Genomic DNA, 25,469 nt, shown 5'->3' on the forward strand with positions numbered 1-25,469 from the left:
ATCATCAAAATTAAACGAAATAAACATTTGAAATATATGAGTTTGTATGTAATGTATGAATATAATATACAAGTTTCACTTTTTAAATGGAATTACTGAAATCAATCTACTTTTTCATGATATTCTAATTTTATGACCAGCACCTGTATATTGCCACAAATACAATTCATATTTTGCAGGGGAAAAATCAAGAAACAGAGGACAAGTTGTAAACCTGAATTTGTGTCAAAAATACAAAATAAAAATCAGGGTGAAGATTTTAAAGGGGCTTTATTTCAATTCCTTTATTTTCCAGTGAGATTTCGTAGATTTATACTGTATAGCCAGTTTACTTTTCCTGAATGCCAGAAAAAGACATCTGAATTTCATGAGCTCACACATACTCCACATTATCATTCATTAACATTTTCCCACATTTCTGCAGCTAAAATAACAATAAACCCATCCTCACTGAAAGCCTAACAGCAATGACTGAAACACAGAACTACCAGTAACTGCTCCAATACCAACATTTTTAGACTTTGGATTGAAGCAGAAGAGAGCTGATATATAAAATATTCTCTGAAGTCAGATGAATGTATTTATGATCACATGAGGACAGTGAATTAAGTAAAAAAAGGACAAGTTACACAATTTTGTATCTGCTTGGAGTCAAGTTTCCAACAGTGGGAAGAAATCAATGTTTCTGCTGCTATTTGCTAAAAGACCAAACTTACGAGACACTAACGTGAATCCATTAATGCAGAAAAAAACGATTAAAAGAAATCAAAACTCCATACTTTATTAGAATATATACCCCAACAAAAAAGGATACAAACAAAATACCAGCAGCTAACCCATTATCCTGCATTTCAAAGCAGAGAAACATTGTTTTCTTGTTTAGAGTAACTTCTGTACAGTTTTTTCAATAAACTACTTAAGCATATTTTGTACTGTTTTAACCATTGGAAGCTCAACAGGAAATCGTGTGCTTTGACTTTTAGTTTGTGTAACTGAGACATTTCTAAATATTTAACTCTTTTTACAAAAATCTTCCCCAAAGAAATAAATTGAGATCTCTTCAATTCCTTCAAAAACATTGTTCCCTTTGAAATTCTTTCTCTGTTTTAGTTTTTGTATGCTCCATTTAGCCTTTAGGTACTGTTTTACTAAGATTTGTGCTATATCTTTGCTAATTTTAGTTTTAGCATCAATTTTTCTCTTTGCTATGGTTTTGCTAAATTTTGCTAATACTGTAACTACAGTTTTGCTTATTTTAGCTTTTAGCTTTATTTCTGCTGGGGTTTTTTTAGTTTGTAGAAACAGTTTTGCCATTTTAAGCTTTTAGTAAATCTTTTGCTAATTTTACCTTTTAGTTACAGTTTTGCCAGTTTCAGGTTTTAGTGATTGTATCGCTACAATTTTGCTGGCTTTAGCTAATATTTTATTTAAGTTATGATTTGCTGATATTATTTTTTTGCTTTTGTTCAACTTGCTTTAGCTTTAGCTACTGTTTTGCTGATTTAAGCTATATGCCACTGTTTTGCTGATTTAACTTTGAACTATTGTCTTGCGTATTTTAACTTATACCTACTGTTCTGTTTGTTTTAGCTATTTACTTTTCTGCTGAGTCAAGTTTTTGTTCTGCTCGTTTTAGCTTCTTCAATACATTTCAGAAAAGTTACTCAGCATTCACTTTGCATTTTCACAGAAAATGCTAATCTTTCTAGATATTATTTGTCTGTACAGTTTTAGACCTGAACATGTGAAGGTGTCAGAAGAAGCCATAGGGCTCTGGAGACAGGCTGGTGACGCCCACAACAAAATCAAGTAGGGTTTGAGACACGTCTGACAACTCTGTGACTAATTTGTGAAAACAGAATTGTCACAAAAAACGTATTAATATGTTCAAAATTGTCACAAGAATATGAACCTCTGTAATTTAAGAGAGGAAACAGAGAATCCCTGGCGAATGTCACAAGACATTCTGGAGACTCCCTCAAAAAAATGCTGTTTCCCAACTAGTAGCCAGCAATTCCAGTACAGTGAGATACTACCTTCAGCATTCTGTTTTAAAAACTGCAGGGTAATGACCTCTTCTTCCAATCAGATTGTATTTAGCTTGCTGTTTGACTCAGCTTATTTAATCGCTGCAGCATTGAGGATGTAAAAAAGAAAGACTTTAAGAACCTACATAAAGCCGGTGTACCAAAAGATTGTAACTGTGGGGCATACAACTGAAACTTCATCATATCCCAAAACAAAACGCTAACCTCTTTGTAACCCTGTGATGTCAAAGGAAATGTAAAGTATCTCTCTGAGAGGGTCATGGTAGAACCACAAGCTGTCCTTCTTCCTGCCTGTAACATCACATTAGTTTTAAAAGTACCCAGCTGGAAGCACAGCAATCAGCTGAAAAGGTCAGCCGTTCAGCCAGGACAAAAGAGACGCCTCCTGCTGAGCTTCGACACTCAGACACGTAGCAGGCATGTCAGCAGAACTGCCTCGCAGTCTTCAATCACCTCTGGAAGCTGCTGAATATCAGCCGGACTCTCTCAGCTGGTTCAGTTAAGGTCAGCAAGTAGGTTATGAGTGCTGCAGTATTGGGTACTTACAACAGGGGTAATTGAGCAGCACAGTGTCGTCCAAGGCGATGTAGCCCTGCCGATCATCGGAAATGGTCGCTTCAAAGATGACCTGTGGAGACAACAGAGAAATTAAATGACTCCAAACTGAGCACCAAGTAGAATGTAGCTGGGAAATTACAGCTACAGGTCCAAAGTCCTGTCAAGAACAAAAACACAAGGAAGGATTTTTACAATTGTGTAAATACTGAGTCAGCAAGTTTATAGTTTCTGTTGTATGTTTTTTGCAATCAAAATACTTCTGCATACTTTGGCAAATTTAACCATTTATTAAACAATGGACTTCTGTTCTCTAGTTGAAGACAGGTTGCATCTCATCCAGGAAGCTTTCTCAGTTCAAAACTATAACGTGTGGAGTTCCAAACTTTAAACTGCATGAGTTGCTCCATTTATGCAACTAAATTCACATGCATGATCATTGCTCTACCCTCCCACCAGAGAGTTGTTAGAGTCTTTGTTTGTCTGACTCACAACAGAGATGTTTTAGTCACATGCATGAAGGTGTGAATTAGCAAAACTAATTCACACCTTTCAAGTGAAGGAAGCCTTTATGTCAAACAAAAAAACGACTTTAAACAGAAGACGTCTCCTCAGATTTCAGCTTTCTAAAACTTAGGCCGTGTTTACACGTAAACAATATCCTGAAAATGAGAGTTTTCGATGTTGATTGGGGGAAAAAATGACATGTGTACATGATAATGCTGTTCTCCTTGAATCCACTGTAGTTTTCATGCCGGGTGACTAGCTGGCGCTGTGATTTTAGTATTTCAATGACACACACAGGTGCAGACACTTTAGTCGCTCAACCATAAAACCAATAAAACAGCACCATGAATCTGCATGCTGTTGGTGTAAACACAAACAGCCAAATATCAGCAGAAATGATCTGGTTTCAGTTAAAAACAATGCTGTGTAAGCAGGGCCTTACAATGAAGGATTAAGCGTGATGGGGTTCATTTTCACTCTAATTTATACCGACATGCATGTGACCAAGCATGTCTCAGTTTTTAGTTTTAGTCATAACTTTGTTCATTTTAGATACTGTTTTGTTAGTTTTAGCTTTAGTATTTGGTTTGCTATTTTTAGCAACTGTTTTGTTACTTATAACTACTATTTTTCTAATTTTAGCTTTAGCATTTGTTTTGCTATCTTTGACTACTATTTTGCTCATTTTAGCTTTTAGCTACCATTCTGTGACTTTTAGCTTTTACTTATCATTCTGACACTTCTAATCTTATTCTATTTCTTCTGTTTTAAATGTAATAACTCAATTCAATAATCAATTTTATAACTTTCAGCTTTTTCAACACATTTCAGCAATGAAGCCTTTTAGCACAACATTCACACTGCATTTTGATATAAAATTTTAATTCCTCAAGCTCGACTACTAAGACTGACACAAGTCAGTGTTGTGAAGCATTTGTCAAACAATTTAATCACAGCCATAACTCAATCATTAATTAGCAGAAGCTCTTCATATCTTTAAAGTGCTGACGAGAAAATGTCAGAATTCAGAATAAGCCCATCAGAATAAAAAAAAGCTCTCTGGAGCCTGGATTTTGTACTAAAAGGTCACACATGTACACAGAAGCACAATCCCAAGAGACAAAGACATAAATTACTGCAAAAACACTTGACTAAACAGAGCAGCTTCAAAACAGCTGTGTGCCACGTGACAGATAAACCACAAGCTTTAAATCCGCAATAAAGTGAGCCTGTTTAGAAGCTGAAGCTACGGTTCTTATCGTGAACACTAATAACTGTAAAACTACAGGAACAGCATCTGACTCAGGGAGAAATCACATTCAAGATACGTTTATAAATCAGTAAGTTCCTCACTGCATACTCTTATATTCACTACAGAATTTAAAAAAAGAAAGGGTTCTTGAATTCAGTCCCGGAGCACGGAGTCGTAGGCGCTTTCACATAATACGTCGAGCTGGGACTTAGACGCCTTCTGGACGTCTTAGTGTGCTTTTTGAATGGACTTGGGTAGCATGGGGGGTGGAAGCCAAGCTGTTGCTGATGAGCCTTTGTGCTGCCAAGCAAGGTAGTAACAGAGCTGTAACAGTCGACATGTGAAAAGGTAAGCCAGCTTTGTTGCAAAATGATGTGATGTAATGATGACAGACGATCTGTGCGACTTCCTGGGTGCAGGATTTAAAAGACTAAACAGCAATAAACAGATTCATACTTAGGAGAAGATTGATGATGACACAGAAAATTTGCATTTGGTTAAAAAAGTAGTCAACCACAAAGAGGCACTCTAAACTGAGTTATTTGTCATGTTTGGAACATGATATGAGTGAGGCGTAGGTCACACGTTTAAGGTGTAGTGCTCACTGTCAGTACAGCCCAGTTCTGCTCCACGCCTTATTTTGACTCAGCAAAGCTTGTCTCATTTCTAAAAGCTCATATCTATGTGGGACGTTTTATTAACAATCAGAGGCAGCATAAGACAGACTGGTCCTTGTGGCCATTTCGTGTCACTGTTTTTCTGACACTGTGTTTGGACCCCCTTTGCCCTAAGTATGGCTGCAAACCCTAGGAGTCACTTTGAAGCTGTTGTGAGTAAAAGAGATAATTCTTTAGTGAAAAATAAATTTAAAAATGGACGAGACAATACAATATACCTTTTCTGACATGGCTGCCTTCCTTTCTTTTTGTGAAGGCAACACTCGAACAAATTCCTCCTCTAAGGAGATGGTAAATATTTCACACAGACCGAATGTCACAAACAGCACTGCACTTTGAGAATAAGACGCTTTTTGCTGTAGCAGTTATTTTCATAAATATGGCAGGTTCTCTTTTAAATGTTGTGTAATACATAATTTAAATGTGGGCAAACTGTGACAGAAACACTGTGTGGTTGACAGCGCTGTTTGTAGCACAAATGTCACTTTACAAGGGATTTCAGAATTAGACGGATGAGCAAAATCCTAATTTGCACCTGTAAAAGACATGCCATCCATTCAGCTAGCCATTTTTTATTTAGTTTTATATTTTTCATTTCTCAACAGTCAGCTGCTGGGGGCAACAGGTCCAGGAGAGAACCCAGATATCTCTCTCCTCTGCAACACTCTCCAGCTACTTCCGAGGTCTCCTGGGAAGTGCTTGAAAAACCTCCAGAGGAAGGCATCCTAATCAGATGCCCGACCCACAACCACTGACTCGCTTTGATGTGAAGGAACAGCAGCTCTACTCTGAACTCCTGCCGGATGATGGAGCTCTTCATCTTATCTCTGAGGCTGAGCCAGGCCATCCCATGAAGAAGCTCATTTCAGCCGCTTGTATTCAGTCTCTCATTCTTTCAGCCATGATCCATATCTGATGACCATAAGTGAGGGTTGGAATGTAGATGGACCGGTAAATTAAGAGCTTTGCCTTTCAGGGTGGACCAATACTCTCATTATTACAGAAAAGGCATATATCTGTCAATTAATAAGTGATACATTCCTGAATTTAGGTCTCTGTGGTTTTACATCCAATAACCACATGTAACAATTGGAATTTGCTGCTTGTTTAATTCTGACAAATCAAGATGCTTGACTTCTGGTGCAATATGATAAGATGTTATTTTGGAGCTATGCAAGAATGCGACTACAATATATTTTAGTTAACACTTAAAGTCTGTCCATCAATACCTTTACATCCTTAGAGCTATATTAGAATAAATGTGGACAAAATTCAGACATAAAATAATTCTGCTGGGACTGGTTGAGGGTGATGTGCCATCAGAGCTTGGAGTCTGGATTTCCTGAGAGGTTAGATACTAAGGAAGAGATGCTACAAAGAATTAAGGTAACAATGACCTACAAGCTTAAATTATCACCAAACCCATGTTGCTAATGTCAGAGTCGGTCAACAAGGAAGTGGCAATGACAGGTGACAGTTTCGGACCAGGAAACCATTCGATGCCTTGCTACACAACAGGGCTTCACACTGACTAAGGCCAGACCAAGGGCCGCTTTATGTTCTGTAAAGAAGGAGCTCCATGACTGTGCTAATGCTAAATTTGGCTTTTGGTACCTCTAGACATCACCACTGAATGGCCAGATCCATAAGTATGAAGACCCAGACCTGGCTTTGGAGTTTGTCAGCAAGAAACTTAAGAGGAGTTTGGGTCTGGAGATGGTCTAACTTTGGGACATGTTGGAGCTTGTTGTACTGGTCTGTGTGGCTGTGGCTGAGAACTACACTTCCAGCATGTAGCATCAGCTGTGTGCTGCGTCTGGGTACACTTACTCAACTTTTTATTCTATCAGTGTTTTATTTAAAACACAGAGGTCCTGTTTAAAAAAAAAAAAAAAATATATATATATATATATATATATATATATATATTCAACTCAAAAGGACATTGCTGACTGATGAACGTAGCATAATCAAACATTATTTGGCATTTTTAGTGTGTGTATTTTCTGTTTTTAATTTAATTTGGTTCCAGGGGAAATTGGGTTGACATTTATCTTATATTTCCAGACCTGTGTTGGTGTTGTGCTTAATCCTCCTGAAGCCCTTATAGCTTTGGATCTATTTGACCCGAAGGCCACGGGAGTGTTAATGTGATGATGATCTGGAATTAGTTGCCTTCATTTTTTGTCTTTTGTTTTTCTCTTTGTTTATTTTTTTTGTTTATTTTATAACATGTTGAAACTTTCATTAAGTTATGACTTAGCTGAAGAAGTCACCACCTAGTGTGGGTGGTGATACTAGGTGTGCCATCTTGAATTGAAAAGGCCTAAACAACCCAATCAAACACAGTTAAGTTTTGCACTATCTATGCCATCTTGATGCTCATATAATCTACATGCAAGAGATCAATTAGAGGGAGGTATACAACACCAGACTGAAGAGGAGATGGGTTGGACAGACGCATCTTTTCCAGAAAATGTTGCCAATCTTACATAGAGCCAAAAAAAGCATTTATACAATTTCTGATGCTGCTGGCAGGTTCACGATTGTCCTGTGGCACATTTATGACATAAAAGTGGCTTTTGTAAGTTTATAAACTTCCAATCTGGAGAATGACTTATTAAAATGGGTTTTCTTAACGCTGCTAAATTTGACTGTTCATGATTATGGGAAGGGATTTTATCAGCTGTGGGGACCCTTTCTTAGATCGCTCCTCCTCCATTTCTGCTTTTTAATCAAAGTCAGCCAAACTGATTATAGCTTTTGCAAAGAGTTCAGTGTTGTAGACCACTGACACTTTTTAAATCCAGATAAAAGCCAATACTTATTTTTCTCACATAGTCACTATACCTACACTCACATTTTTTTTCTTAGTTGAAAGCAACCTGCTTTTGTCAATCTTACACTTTAAATATGATTCTATTGCAATCTCAGATCATGCCTCAGTGTTCATTAATCTTTATTTCCAGAAATTAGTGGCAAGACACCATGAAGTCTTGAAACATGTGTCCTCTTTGACTTTGTCTGAAAGACTTCGTTTAAATTTTGTTTACAAACAAATCCTTTTTTTTCTTTTGAGTAGTAAGACTCCAGAGGCCAAGGGCTTTGGGTCATGGAAAGCCATAAAGGCTTTTACAAGGGAGGAGAAACTAGAAGAGAGAAACTAACCAGGTTATCTGAGTACACTGCACCGTATTTTCCACACTATAATGCGCAATGGATTCTAAGACACACTGTCAATGAATGGTCCATTTTCACATTTTTGTCATATATAAGGCACACCGGACTATAAGACGCACCTCCCAATTTTTGTTACTTCGCGCAGACTACTCGTGCTCCATTCAAAATGGAGGATTTCGGTGCTCTAGCAGAGCTGGTTCACCTGTATCAGCATTTATATGATCCCTCTATGAGAGATCACATAGATCATCAGACGGTTCAAAACTCACAGAAGAATACTGCTCCAATGTAAGCGTAAAGTATAAACGCGTCTACCGCTCGCTCAGGTCAGCATGCCGTGCACGGAGTCCTGCGTGACTATAACTGAGCCTTAATGCTGCAAGCGGTGCAGCTTTGTAGTTTACCAAAGTCGTACTAAAACATTAGGACTTCTTACATATATAAGGCGCTCCGGATTACAAGACGCACTGTCTTGTTTTGAGAAAATTGAAGGCTTTTAAGTGCGCCTTATAGTCCGGAAAATACGGTAGTTATATTTGCCATAAGAAATTTTATAACTGCCTGATACATTTAAGGAAAAAATATCTTAACAAGTCAAAGGTGATCTCATCACATCATAGCACACTGCTGAACTTCTACTCAACTCAAGAGCCAAATTTTATGAACAAAGGTAAATTGCTGGCTCATCAAGTACAACAAATATCTGCATTTCAACTGACACCACAAGTTAAAAGCTGGTGCAAGAGTAACATTAGACCCATTGGAAATTATTAAACTTCTGGGGACTTTCATAAGCAGATGTACTCATCTGATTGTTCTCACAAAGCTGCAGACCCGACATCCTTCCTCAGTGGCATTAATACTCCTGCTCTGAATCAGAATGTGGCCAAGGAACTGAACCATTCAATCACAGCAATACAGCTTAAGACTGCAGTGAAACCTTTACAAAGCTGTAGTCCAGAAGGCTTCCCAATCAAATTCTTCAAAACCTTTTAGAAGCAGCTGGCTGCATTACAACTAGACATGTTTATTGGATTAACTATTTTAATACAGGCAGGCTCTCCCGAGCCCCTCTGATTTTAAAGTGTTTCTGCAACATCTCCTCTCAATGAGAAGAACAATTTTTTCCATGTTTTTAATTATTTTTAACCTTTCCAACTCTTTCGCTGTGTTAAAAACTGTATGGGAGGCAGACTTGGGATTGTTGATTTCAGATGATGTTTTAACGAGGGTACACAGATCTTTAACATGTGCTAGGCACAGTTTTATGCAAAGCTGGGCTCACTCTACTAAAGCCAGACTTGCAAAAATATTCAACTCCCTCTGTGTGAACAATGCTGACAGGCCACAGCAAGTTACTCACACGTGTTCATTTATGAAGAAATTCTGATCTGAATGTTTTTTTTTACACTGTGTAATATAACTGGAAAGGATAAAATTGTTCATACTTTAACTGCCTTGTTTGAACTGTGGCCCACTTCACTTGATCTTTCTTTTACTAAAAAAGAACCAATAGAGTTACCAACTCTGTTGGAAAGAAGGCTAATACTGTTAAATTGGAAATCTAACAAAAACTGATTTCTACAAAGAAAATGTCAATTAAATAAAAATATTTCATGTAAAATAAGTGACTGCATAAATATCCCCCCCCCCTTTAAATTGAATGCCCTAAATAATCTCATAGAAAAGACAGTTGAAAAGTAAAAATCAGGGGAAGGATACAAAAGGATTTCCAAGGTCCTAAACATGCTCAAAAACTGAGAGTGACTGTACAAAAAGGAGAATAGTGAGAGCGGCCACCACAACCCCATCAAGACCCCACCAAGACCCCTGTGAGCAAGCTTCAGCAGGTGAGATGGAGTAAAATGAAATTCCAGATTTGGGTATTTGGGGTTATGTTTTCATGTTTTTGGTTTATGTTTCAGTTTGGGTTTATTGTTTCTTTTATTCTGTCAGTTAGTTGTCGTCTTGCTTGGTTTTTGCTCCGTGTGTCTTTGTATCCTGTCATTATTCACTTCATCTGCTATCAGTGGCGGCTCCAGATATTTTTTTCTGCAGGTGCTAAGGGGGTGCTAAGCATTTTATTGAGGGTGCTAATGAAGGATTATTTGTTCTTACAGTTCTCAACACACACAGACGCAAGCACAAACATATATATTCATATGTATATGGTATATTAATGAAGAACAGAATGACATATACATATGTATCTGTGATAGGCCGACATCTCTGCCTAAACCTCTATCACAGAAATAAAGAAGTTTTCCACAACATGACCATGTAGCAGTGCACTGATCTCACCTAAGTAAAGCACCCAAATGTGATTCTGCGCCTCTCATTAGGCACAATAAATTGCTGAGTAATTTCTCTCCTATTTAGTTTGTCCAATTTACACAATCTCGGCTCNTGAGATTGTGCCTACCTGGTCGAGCTCATCGGAGATGGCAATGCCTGCAGGGAAAAGACAAAGGTTACAGCACAGATATGCAACTCCAGCAATTCAAAGTCCATCTCCATGACTGTTCAAAGCTGCTAAATTTACTTTGTCAATTACTGAGAGTTGTAGACTTCTGGTGCATAATGACTGAAAGCTTGTGAAGCCTTCAGATTTGTTTTTATTATTACAGTTTCACTGAAGCTCTGAGGAAGATAAAGAGAAAAAACACCCACATCAATGAGACGAACGTGTTATATCCTGACACTTAGAGAGCTCACGCTGCCAGTAAATGACTTAAGAATCAAAAAGTGAATTAAACGTTATGTAATTTACACAAGATGCTTTTGGGGTCAAATTTGTTGTCGTTTGAACATCTGAGGAGTTTTGAGAAACAACGATCTTGAATTTTCTTAATTGCAGAACCAATTAGAGTGTCATGGTTCATGAGATGTTTTCATAAACAGACAAAAACATTCTCATCTGACTTTGCCTTTCAGCAGCAGGAGATAAATGGTTTTGCAAAACATCTGACTAACTTTACTTTTAAATTTGTTGCTTTTGACAACATCATATGTAAACAAATACTAAATCACTTTCCCCGATAAAAGAAATACAATATTTATGCCTCATTTTTTTAATTGTGCTCTGTAGAAATCATTTTATAGCTTGCTGGGAAATTCAAAATCTATGTGGTAACAGCACTAGCAGTGCATGACAGCTGTGAAATGCACCACGCCTTAAAGCGCGGCATGCTTAATGTCTATTTTACATTCAGTGGGACCATAATTTGCTAAAGAGACATCATAATATAAGATGTAAAACTGATTGTCAAGATGGTACCTTCCTGTATGTTATTGGAAACAAAAAATATTGCTCAACAAGAAGAAAAATTAAAATTGAGGAGGACCATTTCTTCATGTTTTTTTCTTCAGGCTAGTTTTTTTTTTTACATATTGCTTGACATTGAACATGAAAATAAATAAGGCTATAGTGAGCTGTGACCCAAATAAACATCTTTAAAATGTGAAATACAAAATGCTATTTTTGTGGGCAAAAACGACTTCCTGTGCAGGTTTTTTTACTAAAGAAGAGCTGACGGAGCTAAAGCAGAGCCGTTCGCAGCCATCTGTTGAGTCTCTGTCTGACCATAAAGTCTGAAAGGAGAGTAGAGAGGTGTTGGGATTAGAATCTGCTCCTGCAGCCAAGTGTTAGTGAAACACATAATACTGCATTACTAATACTCCGCCTGTGTCCTTGTCAGGGATCCATTTTTTTCTGTTTTATTTGCCAGTGCATCTTACATTTATTACCATGGAAGAGAAAGGGGACCCTATCAGGAAGACCGTAATGAAGAGAGTAAATGACCTGAACTTTCACCTCTGTGTTTTTAGTTTACTGCCTTACAAATGAAACTTCTCATGAACTCACTGGGGGATTTGAAAAATAATTAACCTAAATCAGTTTCTCCTGCAGCTTCTCCTGCCTCTGAAAACATTGAGATGTTGTCTAAAAGGTGAATAAAAACAATACAGTGGATGGTCCGTCTCATCTATAATGAAGTGGTGTTCATGGTTTCCAAAACGAACTTCCAAACTTTGATTCATCTGACCTCAGAACAGCTCTTCACTTTGCCTCAGTCTATTTAAAATGAGCTGTGGTCTAGTTACTGCAATCAAATTCAAAATTACCCATTTTAAAAGAAAAAAAAGATACATCTTCTTAGTTTAAACATTTATTATGTTTACTATGTTCTATTGTAAATAAAATATGGGTTTAGGAGATTTGCAAAATAATCAAATCCTCTTTGTTTACATTTTACACAACGTCTGAATGTTTTTGGAACTGGGGTTGTAAACAATCCTGCCGTTGCCATGGTGACTCAGCACCAATACTCCTCACAGATAGCAGAAGTATTGTCATAACTCAGAGGATTTTGTCCGTAGAGAGCGAAACCAAGACCATAACACGGAGACGAAGGTAACGGTAAGTGAATTTATTTACAACGTGAAAGCTATGTACAGTGGGCGGTATCCGGAGGAGTCTGCAAGAGAAGGAGAGCTGGGTGAGTCTCGGGTACGAGTTTTGATCCAGGATAACAGCTAGGTGGTGATAGTAATGTTTCTTTGTTTGCTTACAGGTCCAGTAGGTGAATACAGCGCCGAAGAGAGGAGGAGCGGTTCCCAGAGTCCAGGAGTGACGAGCCAGTTCCAGTTAGGTAAGTATCAAAGTGATCCCAGGTAAGTAGTCCTTAGTTCCCGTAGTCGTAACGTGGCAAAAACCTAAGACGTGGGCAAAAACAGAGAACGTAGTTAATACTAGGAGCAGAAGTCAAGGTTAGACGCTGAGGCGGAGAATCTAACCCAGTAGGTTCGATGCTCCAGCGAAGATCTGATCTCAGCCTGCTGCTTAAGTACTGGATGGTCTCGTCAGTGGAAACTGGAACACCTGTGGAGTAATGATTAGTAGCGCCGCCCAAAAGGTGGAGCCAAACCCAGATCCTCACAGCCAGTGTCTGCTATCACTTGTTTTCCTGCCACGCCCATCTTCACCTGCTCCAAATTGTAACGACTCACCTGTGCCTGCTTCACCTAATTACCCTTGGTCTTGTTGGTTTGAAAAAAGAAAAACAAGCAAGAACATTTGTAATAAAATATTTGTTAAAAAATAAATTTAAAAAATCAAGATTGTTTTTTACAGACTTCTAAACCCATATCAACATGCCGAACCATCTTTGTGCTGAAGTAGCCAAATAAAACATTTCATTGGTGTCTTAGGAGGAGATTACAGGAATCTTGAAGAGCTAACACACACAGAAGCTTTACCTCCAAGCAAAACTGTCAATGCAAAGAAAAATGAACAAGCATTAAAATGTGAGCAAATAAATAATGAATGCTCATAGTTTCGTGGCTGTTTGATTAGATTAGGTAAGATATTTCAACTTATTGACCCTTAAAGTGAATAAATTCTTTTATTTCCCCAAATGACTCCTTTATTATATCCATGCAGCCCCCACCCCGCCCCACAAACCCTCCAGTGTGCAATAATGTCATTTTGGGATTCCCAGCAGTAATTACAGTCAGCTAAAATGGTTCCCAGTGAGAGAAACCCTGTGCTCTAAAGGACCGAGTGCATTAACGGTCGGTATGATGAAAGCTGCACTTGCATCAGACAAGAGTGTGAGCAGCCGAGACGGGGTTTTATCCACTCCTACCACAGTTAGTTATTTCTGCTGAAGCCTGGTAGACGTCGGGATGAGACCGTGCGCTCAGACGCCTGCAGTGTTGACAGTGCATCAGGCTTTAAGTGCCTTGGGCCAATCGATACCATGAAAGGCCTCAGCAGATGGATACAGACTAAGGTTTTCTTTCCACTAATTTATTTTTAGTTTTCATTCCTATGTCGGGCCATTAGAGACGTCTGACCGATTAACTCCTCAATTCATCACGCGTCAACGCACCCACCAGCATCGATTTACTCAGCCTGGCGTTTTGAGCCGTCATTAAGCTCCTCTGCATCTGCCCTCACTTACAGAAAGGTGTGTGAGTAGGAGCGCACCCGACTCTGACAAACAGTGCCAGCGTCCTGTCGGTGTGCAAACAGTAAGCTGTTACACACATGGATAAATTAGAATCCCTTTGTGGTGTGTGCATCCAAAGGTGAGAACTGCAAATGACACAATTTGCTCAATGGAGGAAGAGCATAGAGTGCATCAAGAGGAAGAAACAGTGTCAGATCACCAGAGCCTTCAAGGTATTCAGGGAAGGCTCAGATTAAATCCAAAAATAATAAAAATGTTCAAAAGTTAAGTTTCAGTCACTTTTCTAAAATAATCCATGGTTTGCTTGTCTACAATATAACAATGTACCACAAACTTCTGTCTGTGTTCTCCACAGAATGCTGCACCGTGGAGTGATTTTGTGTTGGGATAAAATTAATCAGGATGATTTGAGTGTGGTCTTTAGGCAGAATTTCTTTTAAAGAAGATATTCATGGTTCACATCAGAATCTCCAGACCAGTACAACAAATAAGAACATAAGTCCTGATTAGAGGTCAGCCGATTTCATCATTTGGCCCATGAAAATGCAGATATTTGCCCATTTTAAAATATCTGCAATGAGTCAAGGACAGCACATTGTTGTCACTACTGGTGATAAACTGAAACATGTGACCAGTGTCCCCCTGTCTCCCCAAGAGAAACAGGAGGACAGGAAAGAAGTTACCAGTCTCTGGGCTCATTTCTGGAGAAGCATTATTGCTACCAGTGAAAACAGTAAGAGTTGCACTCTTAGTATTTCCAATTTGGCAATTACATATCAGATGCTGTTTATGGAGAAAATAAAATGCAGATAAAATTTAGCTTTATTTAGCAATAGCTAAGTGGTAGCTTTGTTAGGAATAGGTTGTGACTGGCTTCAAGGCTCCAGAGCTAAGTTACTGAAGACCTTTGTGTTTACAAGGTGGGACGTTATCAACATGGACACTCCTCTGGAGTGAAGAAATGAGTTATACAGAGTGCTGTACACGAGAAACCCCCCCCCACACACACACACACACACCAGTAATGCTGCTTGTTGCTGTTTATGTGCAGCACTACTCTTGCTTATTTCCTTTAAGTGAGAATGCTCTCTATATATTTTTGAAGTGTCCCGGTTATTTTTGTGTTTTTCAATAAATGTTTAATTGAAATAATTTTGATTACCATTAGTTAAACTCATGCATTTATTAAATTGTAATATTTTTGTCAGATGGGAACAAAAGTCTCTTCAAAAAAAAATGTATGGGTTCTTTACATCATAATGCATTGCATTCACTGAACGTTGGAAATAAGAGTTTGAAACCCAAGTCCTACTCTGCAGATGGACAGTTGATGCTCTGCAAGCATGCCTGATGGTTTACACACCAACAAACGTACTTCTTATTGATACGCTTGATTTGGTTTCCAAGTTAGTTTGACCATCTATCGATCCATCCATCCATCCATCCATCCATCCATCCATCCATCCATCCATCCATCCATCCATCCATCCATCCATCCATCCATCCATCCATCCATCCAGTTCATACATCTATCAGTTCATACATCCATCAGTTCATACATCCATCAGTTCATACATCTATCAGTTCATACATCCATCAGTTCATACATCCATTTTCTTTCACATTTCTGTATTTGGAACATGGAGGTAAACAGACTTGGGGGCAAACCCAGAACCCTCTGAAGAGATGATATGTGACACATTCTGGCATGATGAGTCATATTGAACACAGGCAACAGTGCAGGGACAGTGAAAATATACATTTTTGCCGTAATCAAGATTTGCGAAAAACATGTCCATAAAGACACCATCTAGTGATCCAACTAACCAAAATAGCATATAATCTTCCTCATCTACATTTAAATCAAAGTTTTCAAACAGATATGTATTCAGAAATAAGCCTTTCAATTCTAATCCTATTAGTTTCCTTTGAAAGAGACAGTTTTTCTCTGCTGGTTGCCATGGTCCTTCTAAGAATGTGTGACATCACTGTGTAGCTGTGGGGGTTCCCCTTTTGAAATATGGGGGTCGAGTTCCAGACGACATCATTCCAGACCAATAAAAGTTGTGTTTTCAAACTGGTACTCTGGGTTACAAAACTGGCTTGTTGCTAGCTACATGATAAAAAGCTAAATTTCAACAAACTATATATCATTTTGAAACTTTTGACATAAATAATTTGGAAATAAATAAATAAAAAAAACAAACAAACAATATAACTCATTTTGCTAGAAGGGGTCACATACATCCTCTGTGTCTTGGGATCCCCCATGTGGAGCTGGAGTGTGTCACAGACATGGGAAGAGGGATGTCTGGGTTTTGTCCTAAAATAAAACCTATTTTAATACTAAAACAGACACCATTTTTATATTTGTCTTTTTCTTCAGTAGGAATAAGCTGAACTGTGTTCTGGATGTTGCAGCATGGTTCTGTTATCCTTGTATGGTTAAGATTTCTGTTGTTGTACTTTCTGCATTTTCTGTGCTCCTATTTTTTATGTATCTTGCCTGTTTTTGAATGTGGTTGACAATCTAAATATAAATGCACCACAGACACTGACAAAAGTCTGTATCTGTATTTGCATATCATGTTGTTTGCTGTCTCTGTCAGGCTGTTTCCTCCTCACACACATGCAGTCAGTGTGAAGTGGATGTGCTGTTCTCTTGCTGATGTAGCTGATCTTATTCTGTACTGCACTAAGTTTTCAAGGCCATCGTTAGAAAATGATATACAAAATGTATATGTTCTATAAGAAGACAGAAAAGATAGAATGAGGGGAAAAAAGATGCTTTAAACAGAAGCAGAGTGGTGGAAGCTGCAGCACCACTGTTATTGTTTGTCACCACAAGGGTGATGGTATCTTTAATATTTGATAGCAAAGTTTCAACCTTTACCCATCCCCACACAGGAGTGCACTGAGAGAAATCTATTTCTGCAAACAATCTAAAAGATGGATTTGTCCTGAAAAGAATATCCAGCTCAAGGTGATTTCATTCTCCAGTCTGCTCCCAGCCTTTCTGGCTTTTGTTGTTAACAAAAACGGGCAGAAGGAACAAAAAGCCTGTAACACAGTCGAGGCACAATCTGTGAAGGGTGAAGTGAGTTCTGGTTTTCTGGAAGCAGCGGGGGGACGTATCACAGGAAGGGGCTCCGTGTCAGCGTTGGCAAACCAAAGGAAATGACACGAGGAACACATGAGCAGTCAAGTTCCACGCCAAATGCAGATAGTTTGGAAGATGGATGCAGCTGGACAGTTACGGATTGTAATATGCACCTCCTGCTGCTCTGAGTTTGGCTTGTGAAATCCAGCAGCGGAGAATTAATAGTGTAGAGGAGCAAAATCCATACGGCATCACCCAAAGGCCTTGTAGCAAATACATAAAATCAAACAGTGGAAGCTGTATACTGGGCTGCAATAAAAATAAGATTTGCACTGTAATTAATATTTAGAGCTTTTAGTTTTCATTACAGGGCTGCATTAAGTACACACTATTACTCACCAGGAGGGGAAATATTTTAGCCTCTTGGTTGCAATTGTTCAAGAAATGTGTTGAATAAAAACTGCGACAAAGTTCTGTTAACTGATTCCCTCAGCTGGAATGAGTGAAACAGACCATCAGAGGCAGTGAGGCAGTAAAACATGTAGATATGTGACCAGCAGTCGGGTTTATCACCTTCACTCTGCAGCATGTGAGGAGCACAGTGGTTGCTGCAGTGTGCTGAGGGTGGTGGGGGACTGCTGAAGGCTTTCTTATAAGCAGGGTGCAGATTTATTGACAGGACTTGCTTCAGGAAAAAGTAAGTCTCCATGATGAAGACTTGGTTTATGGTATAGGTGAGGTTAAGGTCAGCAGGACATAAATCTCTAGGAAGGAAAAAACGTAAATATCTTCCTATGAGATGAAAGTTTGTCACATTATCCATCTTTTTAATCAACACAATTGTGTTGTTTTTTTAATTTAATCATCCAAACATTAGGATCGTATTTTTCTACATTCATTAATGTTTGAATAAAACAGTAACTAAGATATTTCAAGAGAAATATTGAGATGATGGGTTGCCAGTGACATCAACATCACAGTTTTTGTAAAGCACAGCTGTTAAACTTTATTTTTCCTCATTGTCAGTTTTGTGTTGAAATACCAAATCTGAAGTCAAATACATAAATTTATTTCATTATTTCAAGTGATTATGTCCTCGTTAGGCAAACCATGCAGAGGTTAGTTTTGGATGTACTAACTGGCTTTATCAAGTATTTTTGCAGTTTTAAGGCATCTAAGAATCTGCTGAAAATCTATCCAGTGGCTGATGAAATATTTAGCTGTAGCAGAATGTAACGATCAGGTTTGTCTGATCATCAGAAAAACATTTATCACATCTTCAACAAGAAACCTGTACCTGGCCTGTGCCTAAAACTGATGTGTTATGCTGGACAAAGGCAGACCCTCCAGGATTCCGCAACTATTAACGCAAAATCAAGCAAACCCCGCGAAATCGCAACTTTGTGCAACTTTGCCCAAAACACCACAACTTTCCCGCAACTTTAACCCAATATTTATGGTGGAATACAAAATAACCCCAAATAACTCACGAAGAAGACATGACGTCACTTCCTGTTAACATCAGATTGCCGGGAGCATGCAGGAGCAGCGACTGAAGCCAAAATGTGCGCTAATGATTCATATTTGTCCACAAAGAATTAGCAAAACACCGCAGTGAAGTTAGTTTTAAGTTGGATATTCGCGCTCCGTGGAGTTAGCGGCGTCTAGCTCACGGCTGACCCGAAACAGGAACGCTAATGTCGGCCAGCCGTCCCTAAGTGAACCACCGCACGTGAGAGAAGGGGCCGGCAGAGAACGACTGGCCGACATTAGCGTTCCTGTTTCGGGTCAGCCGTGAGCTAGATGCCGCTAACTCTGCGGAGCGCGAATATCCAATATCCAACTTGAAACTAACTTCACTGCGGTCGCAAACCAGTTTCCTCCCCAGCTGCACGAGAGTGGGGGAAAGCTGTTTTGCACGTCCTGCAGTGTAATTATGGAACATAAACGCATCGACAAACACTTTGTGTCTGCAAAACGTGTGAGGAGAGCTGCAGACCAGGGACAATCCAGAAATGGTCATGAATGTCAGTTTATAAGCTATCAAAGTTCTCAAATAAAGCACCTTGTGAGAATGTCAATGTTTGTTGGGAATTATCTTACAAAACTAGGAAGTATTTTTGGTTTATATAATAAAAGTTGTTTTTTTTATTGATTTTAGTCAATTAAAAAAATCACAACTTTTCATCGCAACTTTTAGGATAATACCCGCAAAATCAGGCATTTTAGTCTGCAACAATCACAAAAAATGCCTGTGAAATCCTGAAATCCTTTCAGAACAAACCCATAGTCTGCTTCCTGATACAGAGACAAAGGAAAAAAGAGAAACTTTTAGAGCCTTTTCAACTGCCAAAATTCTGATGTGCTAAAAGAAATATAAACTTTTAATTTCCCTTGTGTTCATATAAGTTTTCATTTGACTCTCTCTGACAGTATCACTGTCTGTTAGGACAATCTTTGTCACACTACCTTTAAATGTTTTGGTTTTGGAATTTCATTGAAAATGTAACAGAACATGAATTCAGGTATGTCATTATATTAGATTGAAGTTTTCTTTTTTTTATCTCAGACAGGATGTGCATGTCCTGCATGGCTGCTTCAGATAAGGGACAGCCTCGTAGGCTGGACAAGCTTATGGTCTCACTGCGCACATCATCTCGTCTTCTTGTTAGACTTTAAAGAAGCAACATCATCTCTTCCTCCTTCGTTCCTGTAGAAGGCATTGTGCTGAGATCCCTGTTTTTGGACTTCTACAGACAGATCTGAGCTACAATGAACAAACAGTTATATCATGTTTGTTGAACTGAATTTTGACAAGAGTTCTTTACTTCATCTAAGGGTCTCAGCCAGCTACGTGCTAAGGGACGGTTCAGACATGCTAGCCAAAGCCAACTGCCATGGAGACCAGCCCAGAGGCTGACCTTATCTCTCCTGTTCAGCTGTAATTCCCAGAAAGTCCACATCAAGCCATTAACAAGGTTCCTCACTCATCCTCAAAGGTTATCAACCTGCAGACGTGCCAAGGACAACCTTTGATGCTCACTAACTCAAACCCAGACCATGAACTCCATTAAACATCAACAAGCATCTCCCACATAGTCAGACCACTCCTTTTGTGTCTGTAATAACATAATTTAATAATTATACCAGGGTGATAAGAAATTTGACTTATTACAAAAATAGTTTTGAAAAGTAATCAGCTTCCTATTTCTGATCAAATTTCTATTGTTTAAACAGAGTAATTAATCCATATTTTGGTATCTGAACATCATTTCTATGATCCATCAAACTAATTACCCTTTTTGCTATATGTTTAACCCAAAATATTCAGCCACATTTGTTTTTTTACTGTAAATTACACTGTGATCACAGAACTCTCTTACAAGGGAGGCCTGGGCCTGAAAGGCAGCCTAAACATTCATGGTTTTCAGTCTGTGGGAGGAAACTGAACCAGCTGGAGAAGACTCATGCAAACTGCCCACAGAAAGAGCCCAGGCCCTACATCGGGCTTGAACCCAGGACCTTCTTGCTGTGAGGCAAAAGTGCTAATCACTGAGCCGTCAGGAAGTCAATTTCGTGATTTTTTTTCATATGTAAATATGCAAATGAATAATTTTATACTCAAGATAAAGTTCTCTTTCAGTTCCTTTCATGTAAAATTTGGGGCCTAAGAGTGACATGCATAAACTGATTTAAGGCTAACATCCATTGTTATTATTGTTCATTTTTATGCTTCTTTTATTTATGTCTTTGTTACATTGCTAACAAACACACAGTTGTCTCAACACAGTTAATGGCAAAAATTGAAAACAAAGATCTTGCTCAGAATATGTATTGGGGATCAGTCTCAGCTACTACCACATGAAACTGTGATCAGTATGTGTAGAATTGGCTGCGTTATAACTATTTTTGTGGGTTTTTTAAAGATTAGCTGGCTGTGGGGTCCATCTTTAATGAAGTTGATTCAAAAAGGTAATCAGTTGAAGATGGACATTCAATCAATACCTTCAGAGAGTTTCAATAATATCCATCCAGAGGTTCATGAGACAGAAAAACACAGACACCAGGAGAAACAACATCTTCTGCTTCCGCCTTTTGGCTGCAGGCAATAAAAATCTTTGCCTTGTTTGGTTTAATTTAGATTTTTTGTAATTCTCTTTTAAAGCCTTTTTTTCTTTTTTCTGATCTCAAGAGTCACTAAAATGACTCTGAAAGGATTAAGCTGGACATTTGTTTAGCTATATTGCCAAAGGAGACGGCTGCTGCAGCTCGGTTAAGTTTTACTGCCTCAGAACAAATCAATATGAAGTCTAAGAGGTCTATTCCTTGTACTATCATTAAACTGCTGGTTCAACTTAAAAACATTCTCCTTTAAAACACAAAATGTTATCATGATATCAACAATGAGCATCTGGAAGCAAAAACTATCGGCAATTTTTTTTTAAACTCAGACAGCAGTGAAAACGTAGAAGTTGCAGGCGAGGAAACCTCTGATCACAGTCCATCATATCTCTGCAGCAGTCTGCCTCTCCTAGGGGGCTGTCGAAGCTCGATTACTGGGTGATTTTTTCTTCTTTTTTTTAAATCTCATCCCCTGCTATCACCAGCAGCTTCACACACACACACATTTTCTCCTCGGAGCCCTTTGAAGTGATTGTCCTTTCCCTGTGAGGAGCTTCTGCTCCCTGGCCTGCAGGGGCCGATGTGTTGGCTGTCAGCACCAGACACAGATCTTTATCGGCAGCACCGAGTGGATGAACGAGTGGAGCCAGCCCCGCAGGGCCCGAGCTCAGCTCTAAGCTGGAGCTGCTGAGAATACAGACAAAAAAAGAGAAAGACTAAAATTAAAGGACTAACATTCCTTGAAAAGATGCATAATGCTCGCCACCTTTCATACTAGAGTTTAAAGGCTATCTTATGATAAAAGAAAGGCCATTTCAGTCAAGCCTTGAAAAACACATTATATGCAATCTTATGTGATATGTTTTATGTTTTGTTAGTTCTTTGGGTATGTGTTTGTGATTGATTAGGTGTGGCAGCCATCTGGAATTGGGGTTTAAAAGGTAATGAGCTGTAGATACTACTTTCTGAGAGATTTGTTGTAATCCGTCCTGTGGTTTGTGTGATATATGGCTAACAGACAAACAGGACTGACAGGATCTTATGGCAGGAATGACACAATGTGTTGCACTCAACATACATGTTGCATACATATGCCCAGCTATTATCACATCACATTTTAGCTCAATGTCCATAAATTTGGCTGAGTTACAATATTTTTTGTATTTTTAAGATCACTTGGCTATTAAGGTCAGTAATGTTGAATTGGATTGAATCCAAAATTTCATCAGTTGTAGGTGTACATCAGACATAGAGAATCCTGGTCCTGGAGGGCCACTATCCTGCATGTTTTCCTTGTTTCTCTGCTCCAACAAACCTGATTCAGTGCTTAAATTACTTCTTCATGTTCTGCAGAAGCCTGTTAATCACCCATTTATTCAAATCAGGTGTGTTGGAGCAGAGAAACAAGTAAAACATGCAGGATGGTGACCCTGAGGACCAGGGTTGCCTACCCCTGGTATACATGCACTGATCAGTTTATGCAAGTTTCATTAAACTCTGTTCAGTGGTTTATGAGATATTTTGCTAGCAACCAGACAGAGTCGACTCCAACAGGTAATGGCAAAGTTTTTACACACAGATGCAGTCATTTAGTGTTCAGAGTAGAAGTTGGAATCAGTCTCAGCTTTTGCCACAACAAGTTTTAGCTCAAAATTGACTGTTAAAACCATTTTGGTGTTAACTAAAATTGCTTTGCTTTGGCAGCTATCTCAAATCTGTTTGACTCCTGAAGTTAATCAGTTGTAGATCTACATCCAATGATTACTTTCTGAAAGTTTCATAAAATCTATTGAGTGATTCATGAGATATTTTGCTATTGGTACAGACAAAGGAACACACATGGGCAAAGCGATAAAAAGTCAGTAAGCATCTGTTTATGCTCATTTGTTCTCCCTCTTTGTACAAAAGATAAACTCTCTTTGTTCCAGCTAGAACTCTGTGTGTTTCACTTGCATCAGTAGCTGCTGCAGATTATTCAGGTTTATAGGGCAAATAAAGCAATCTGTCTTGTGTCTATATGCCTGGTGGGAGAACTTCATCCAGCTTGGACATGCATCATGAGGGTAGTAGATCACATCAGACGTCCAGATAATAAACACCTTGCTGCAAAGCAAACTCCCCAATTCAACCTGACTGTAGGTCTCAGCTCACCCCTGTATGACCCCCATCCCCCCCTCAGCTACACTGAAACCTTGTCCACACTGGAATGTTTTGTTTTGTTTGTACTTTTTCAAAACATTTTTTTACTTGTCATTTCTAAAATAAATTCTAGAAATGTTCTATCCACAACAAAATGTAGAGAATGACCCAAAATGCTGCAGTAAGTATGCCTGTATGTGTCCCTGTAACTCTAGCATGAAAAACAAGCACCAGAAACAAAAAAGAAGACATGAAGACATGAAGCATGCTCATAAAGCTTCACTGAAATGTAAACAGAAGACAAAGAAGACAACGATGGTGACTACAAGAGCAAAAACCAAACCCTTTTAATGGAGTAACAATGAAGTGGAACTTCTACTTTGTGTCACATTAAAAAAACAAGATCACATAAGTGCATGACAGTGTTGACTGGGAGATATGTCAGTCCAAATACGAGGACATAATGGATGATTTTTAAGGACAATGTCCAAGGAGGGAACGGGTTTTCCTCATGATGTTCAAAGCATGTCAAGGTAAATGTTTCATACACAAGTGTTAGCTTTTTAAAACTATTCCTATTTCCCATGTTTTTAAACATTTACTTGATGTGTATTAGTGTTTTCTTTCTGCAACATGTGTTTGTTTTTTAGTATTGTTGACAGTTCAATAAATTGACAAAAACTTTTTTGATTATTTGGTTTATTACCAAGAGTTTTTGGCTCTTCTTTGTTGAAGACAATGTAGTTCATGAGCCTGGTCTGTTTATTTAAAGGGTAACTCTTATGCAAAATTCACTTTTTGCATGTTTTTGTACTTCAGTTTGGGTATCTACTGCTTCTAGAAACAATCTAAGTGCAAAAACAACAACAAAAATAAATAAATAAATAAACATCCAATTTTGACAATAAGTAAATGTTTTCTGGTGTCTGCAAAATGACCTGTTAAAAAAATGATTGTTGCGTCAAAATCCCCGTTACCTAGCAACCCCAAGCCAAACCCAGCCCCTCACCTAGCAACCCAAGTGGAGCTCCTCCCACTTTATTATGAGAAGACCATCACATTAGTTCTGCTGGTTGTACAGCTGAACAATGTCTGCTGGAAAAGGAAAATGTTCTGTTGTCGACAGCAATAAAGAAGGTGTACTGCCGGAGTGCTGACCCACTACCAGTCAGGTTTCGGATCGCTGATCGCTGCTGTCCGACTCGACAAATGTTGATTCAGACCCGCTAAAGGCCCCTGTCCCAAAGTCAGAATCCTCAGAGTTTGAATTAATAACGGTATAAATATTCAATTACTTTAAAAACATTCATCAAATTTTGCTTCAGCATACATTTTAATTTTTGTCTTCTTGAGATCTCTTTAGCTTTATGTGCACTTTTACTATATTTAACTTTTAGCTCTGTTTGTTGTTACATTTAGCTTTTAGCTATGTTTGTCGTTAATTTTAGCTATTACTTTCTGTTTTGTTCATTTTAGCTTTTAGCTAATGTTTTGCTGACCTTAGCTTATGTTCTGCTTGTTTCAACTTTAACTATTCATTGTTCAACACATTTCAGCAAAAACATTCAGCAATCATCATTCACACTGTACTTTTGCAGAAAATGCAGTTTGAATTTCCCCTGATAAGTCTGTCATGCCTGGGGTCATAGGTTAGGTTAGAGGTGGGTCTATGACTTCATAGTTTTCAAAAGTATATGTTGAGGCTGTCCACACAAAAACACAAAAGTGGTGTTTAAAGATTTTCTCACTCTGGAACCCAGATTTGAAAAATAACATGAAGGATCTCCTAAACTTCTAGTTTTGTGTGAATGCAAGGCTGAAATATTAAAAAGAACTTTTATGTGTTCACAAAAACTTGTTCTGTATGGACGGGGTCTGAGTGGCAGGCAAACCTGTGAGATCCTCACAGAAGGG

General features: G+C 38.5%; 1 protein-coding gene across 5 annotated transcripts in view; it reads right to left on the reverse strand.

Annotated features, from left to right (window-relative positions):
* ptprua (protein tyrosine phosphatase receptor type Ua) overlaps positions 1-25,469 on the reverse strand; it is a 391,037-nt gene that overhangs the window by 177,193 nt on the left and 188,375 nt on the right. For all 5 annotated transcript variants that reach the window (XM_017431881.3, XM_017431879.3, XM_017431882.3 and 2 more), the window contains one exon: positions 2,595-2,676. In XM_017431881.3, the coding sequence (XP_017287370.1) occupies positions 2,595-2,676 (82 nt within the window). The remainder of the gene's footprint in view (positions 1-2,594; positions 2,677-25,469) is intronic.

This window comes from Kryptolebias marmoratus, linkage group LG5 (genome assembly GCF_001649575.2).
Source record: "Kryptolebias marmoratus isolate JLee-2015 linkage group LG5, ASM164957v2, whole genome shotgun sequence".
Classification (NCBI taxonomy): Eukaryota; Metazoa; Chordata; class Actinopteri; order Cyprinodontiformes; family Rivulidae; genus Kryptolebias; species Kryptolebias marmoratus.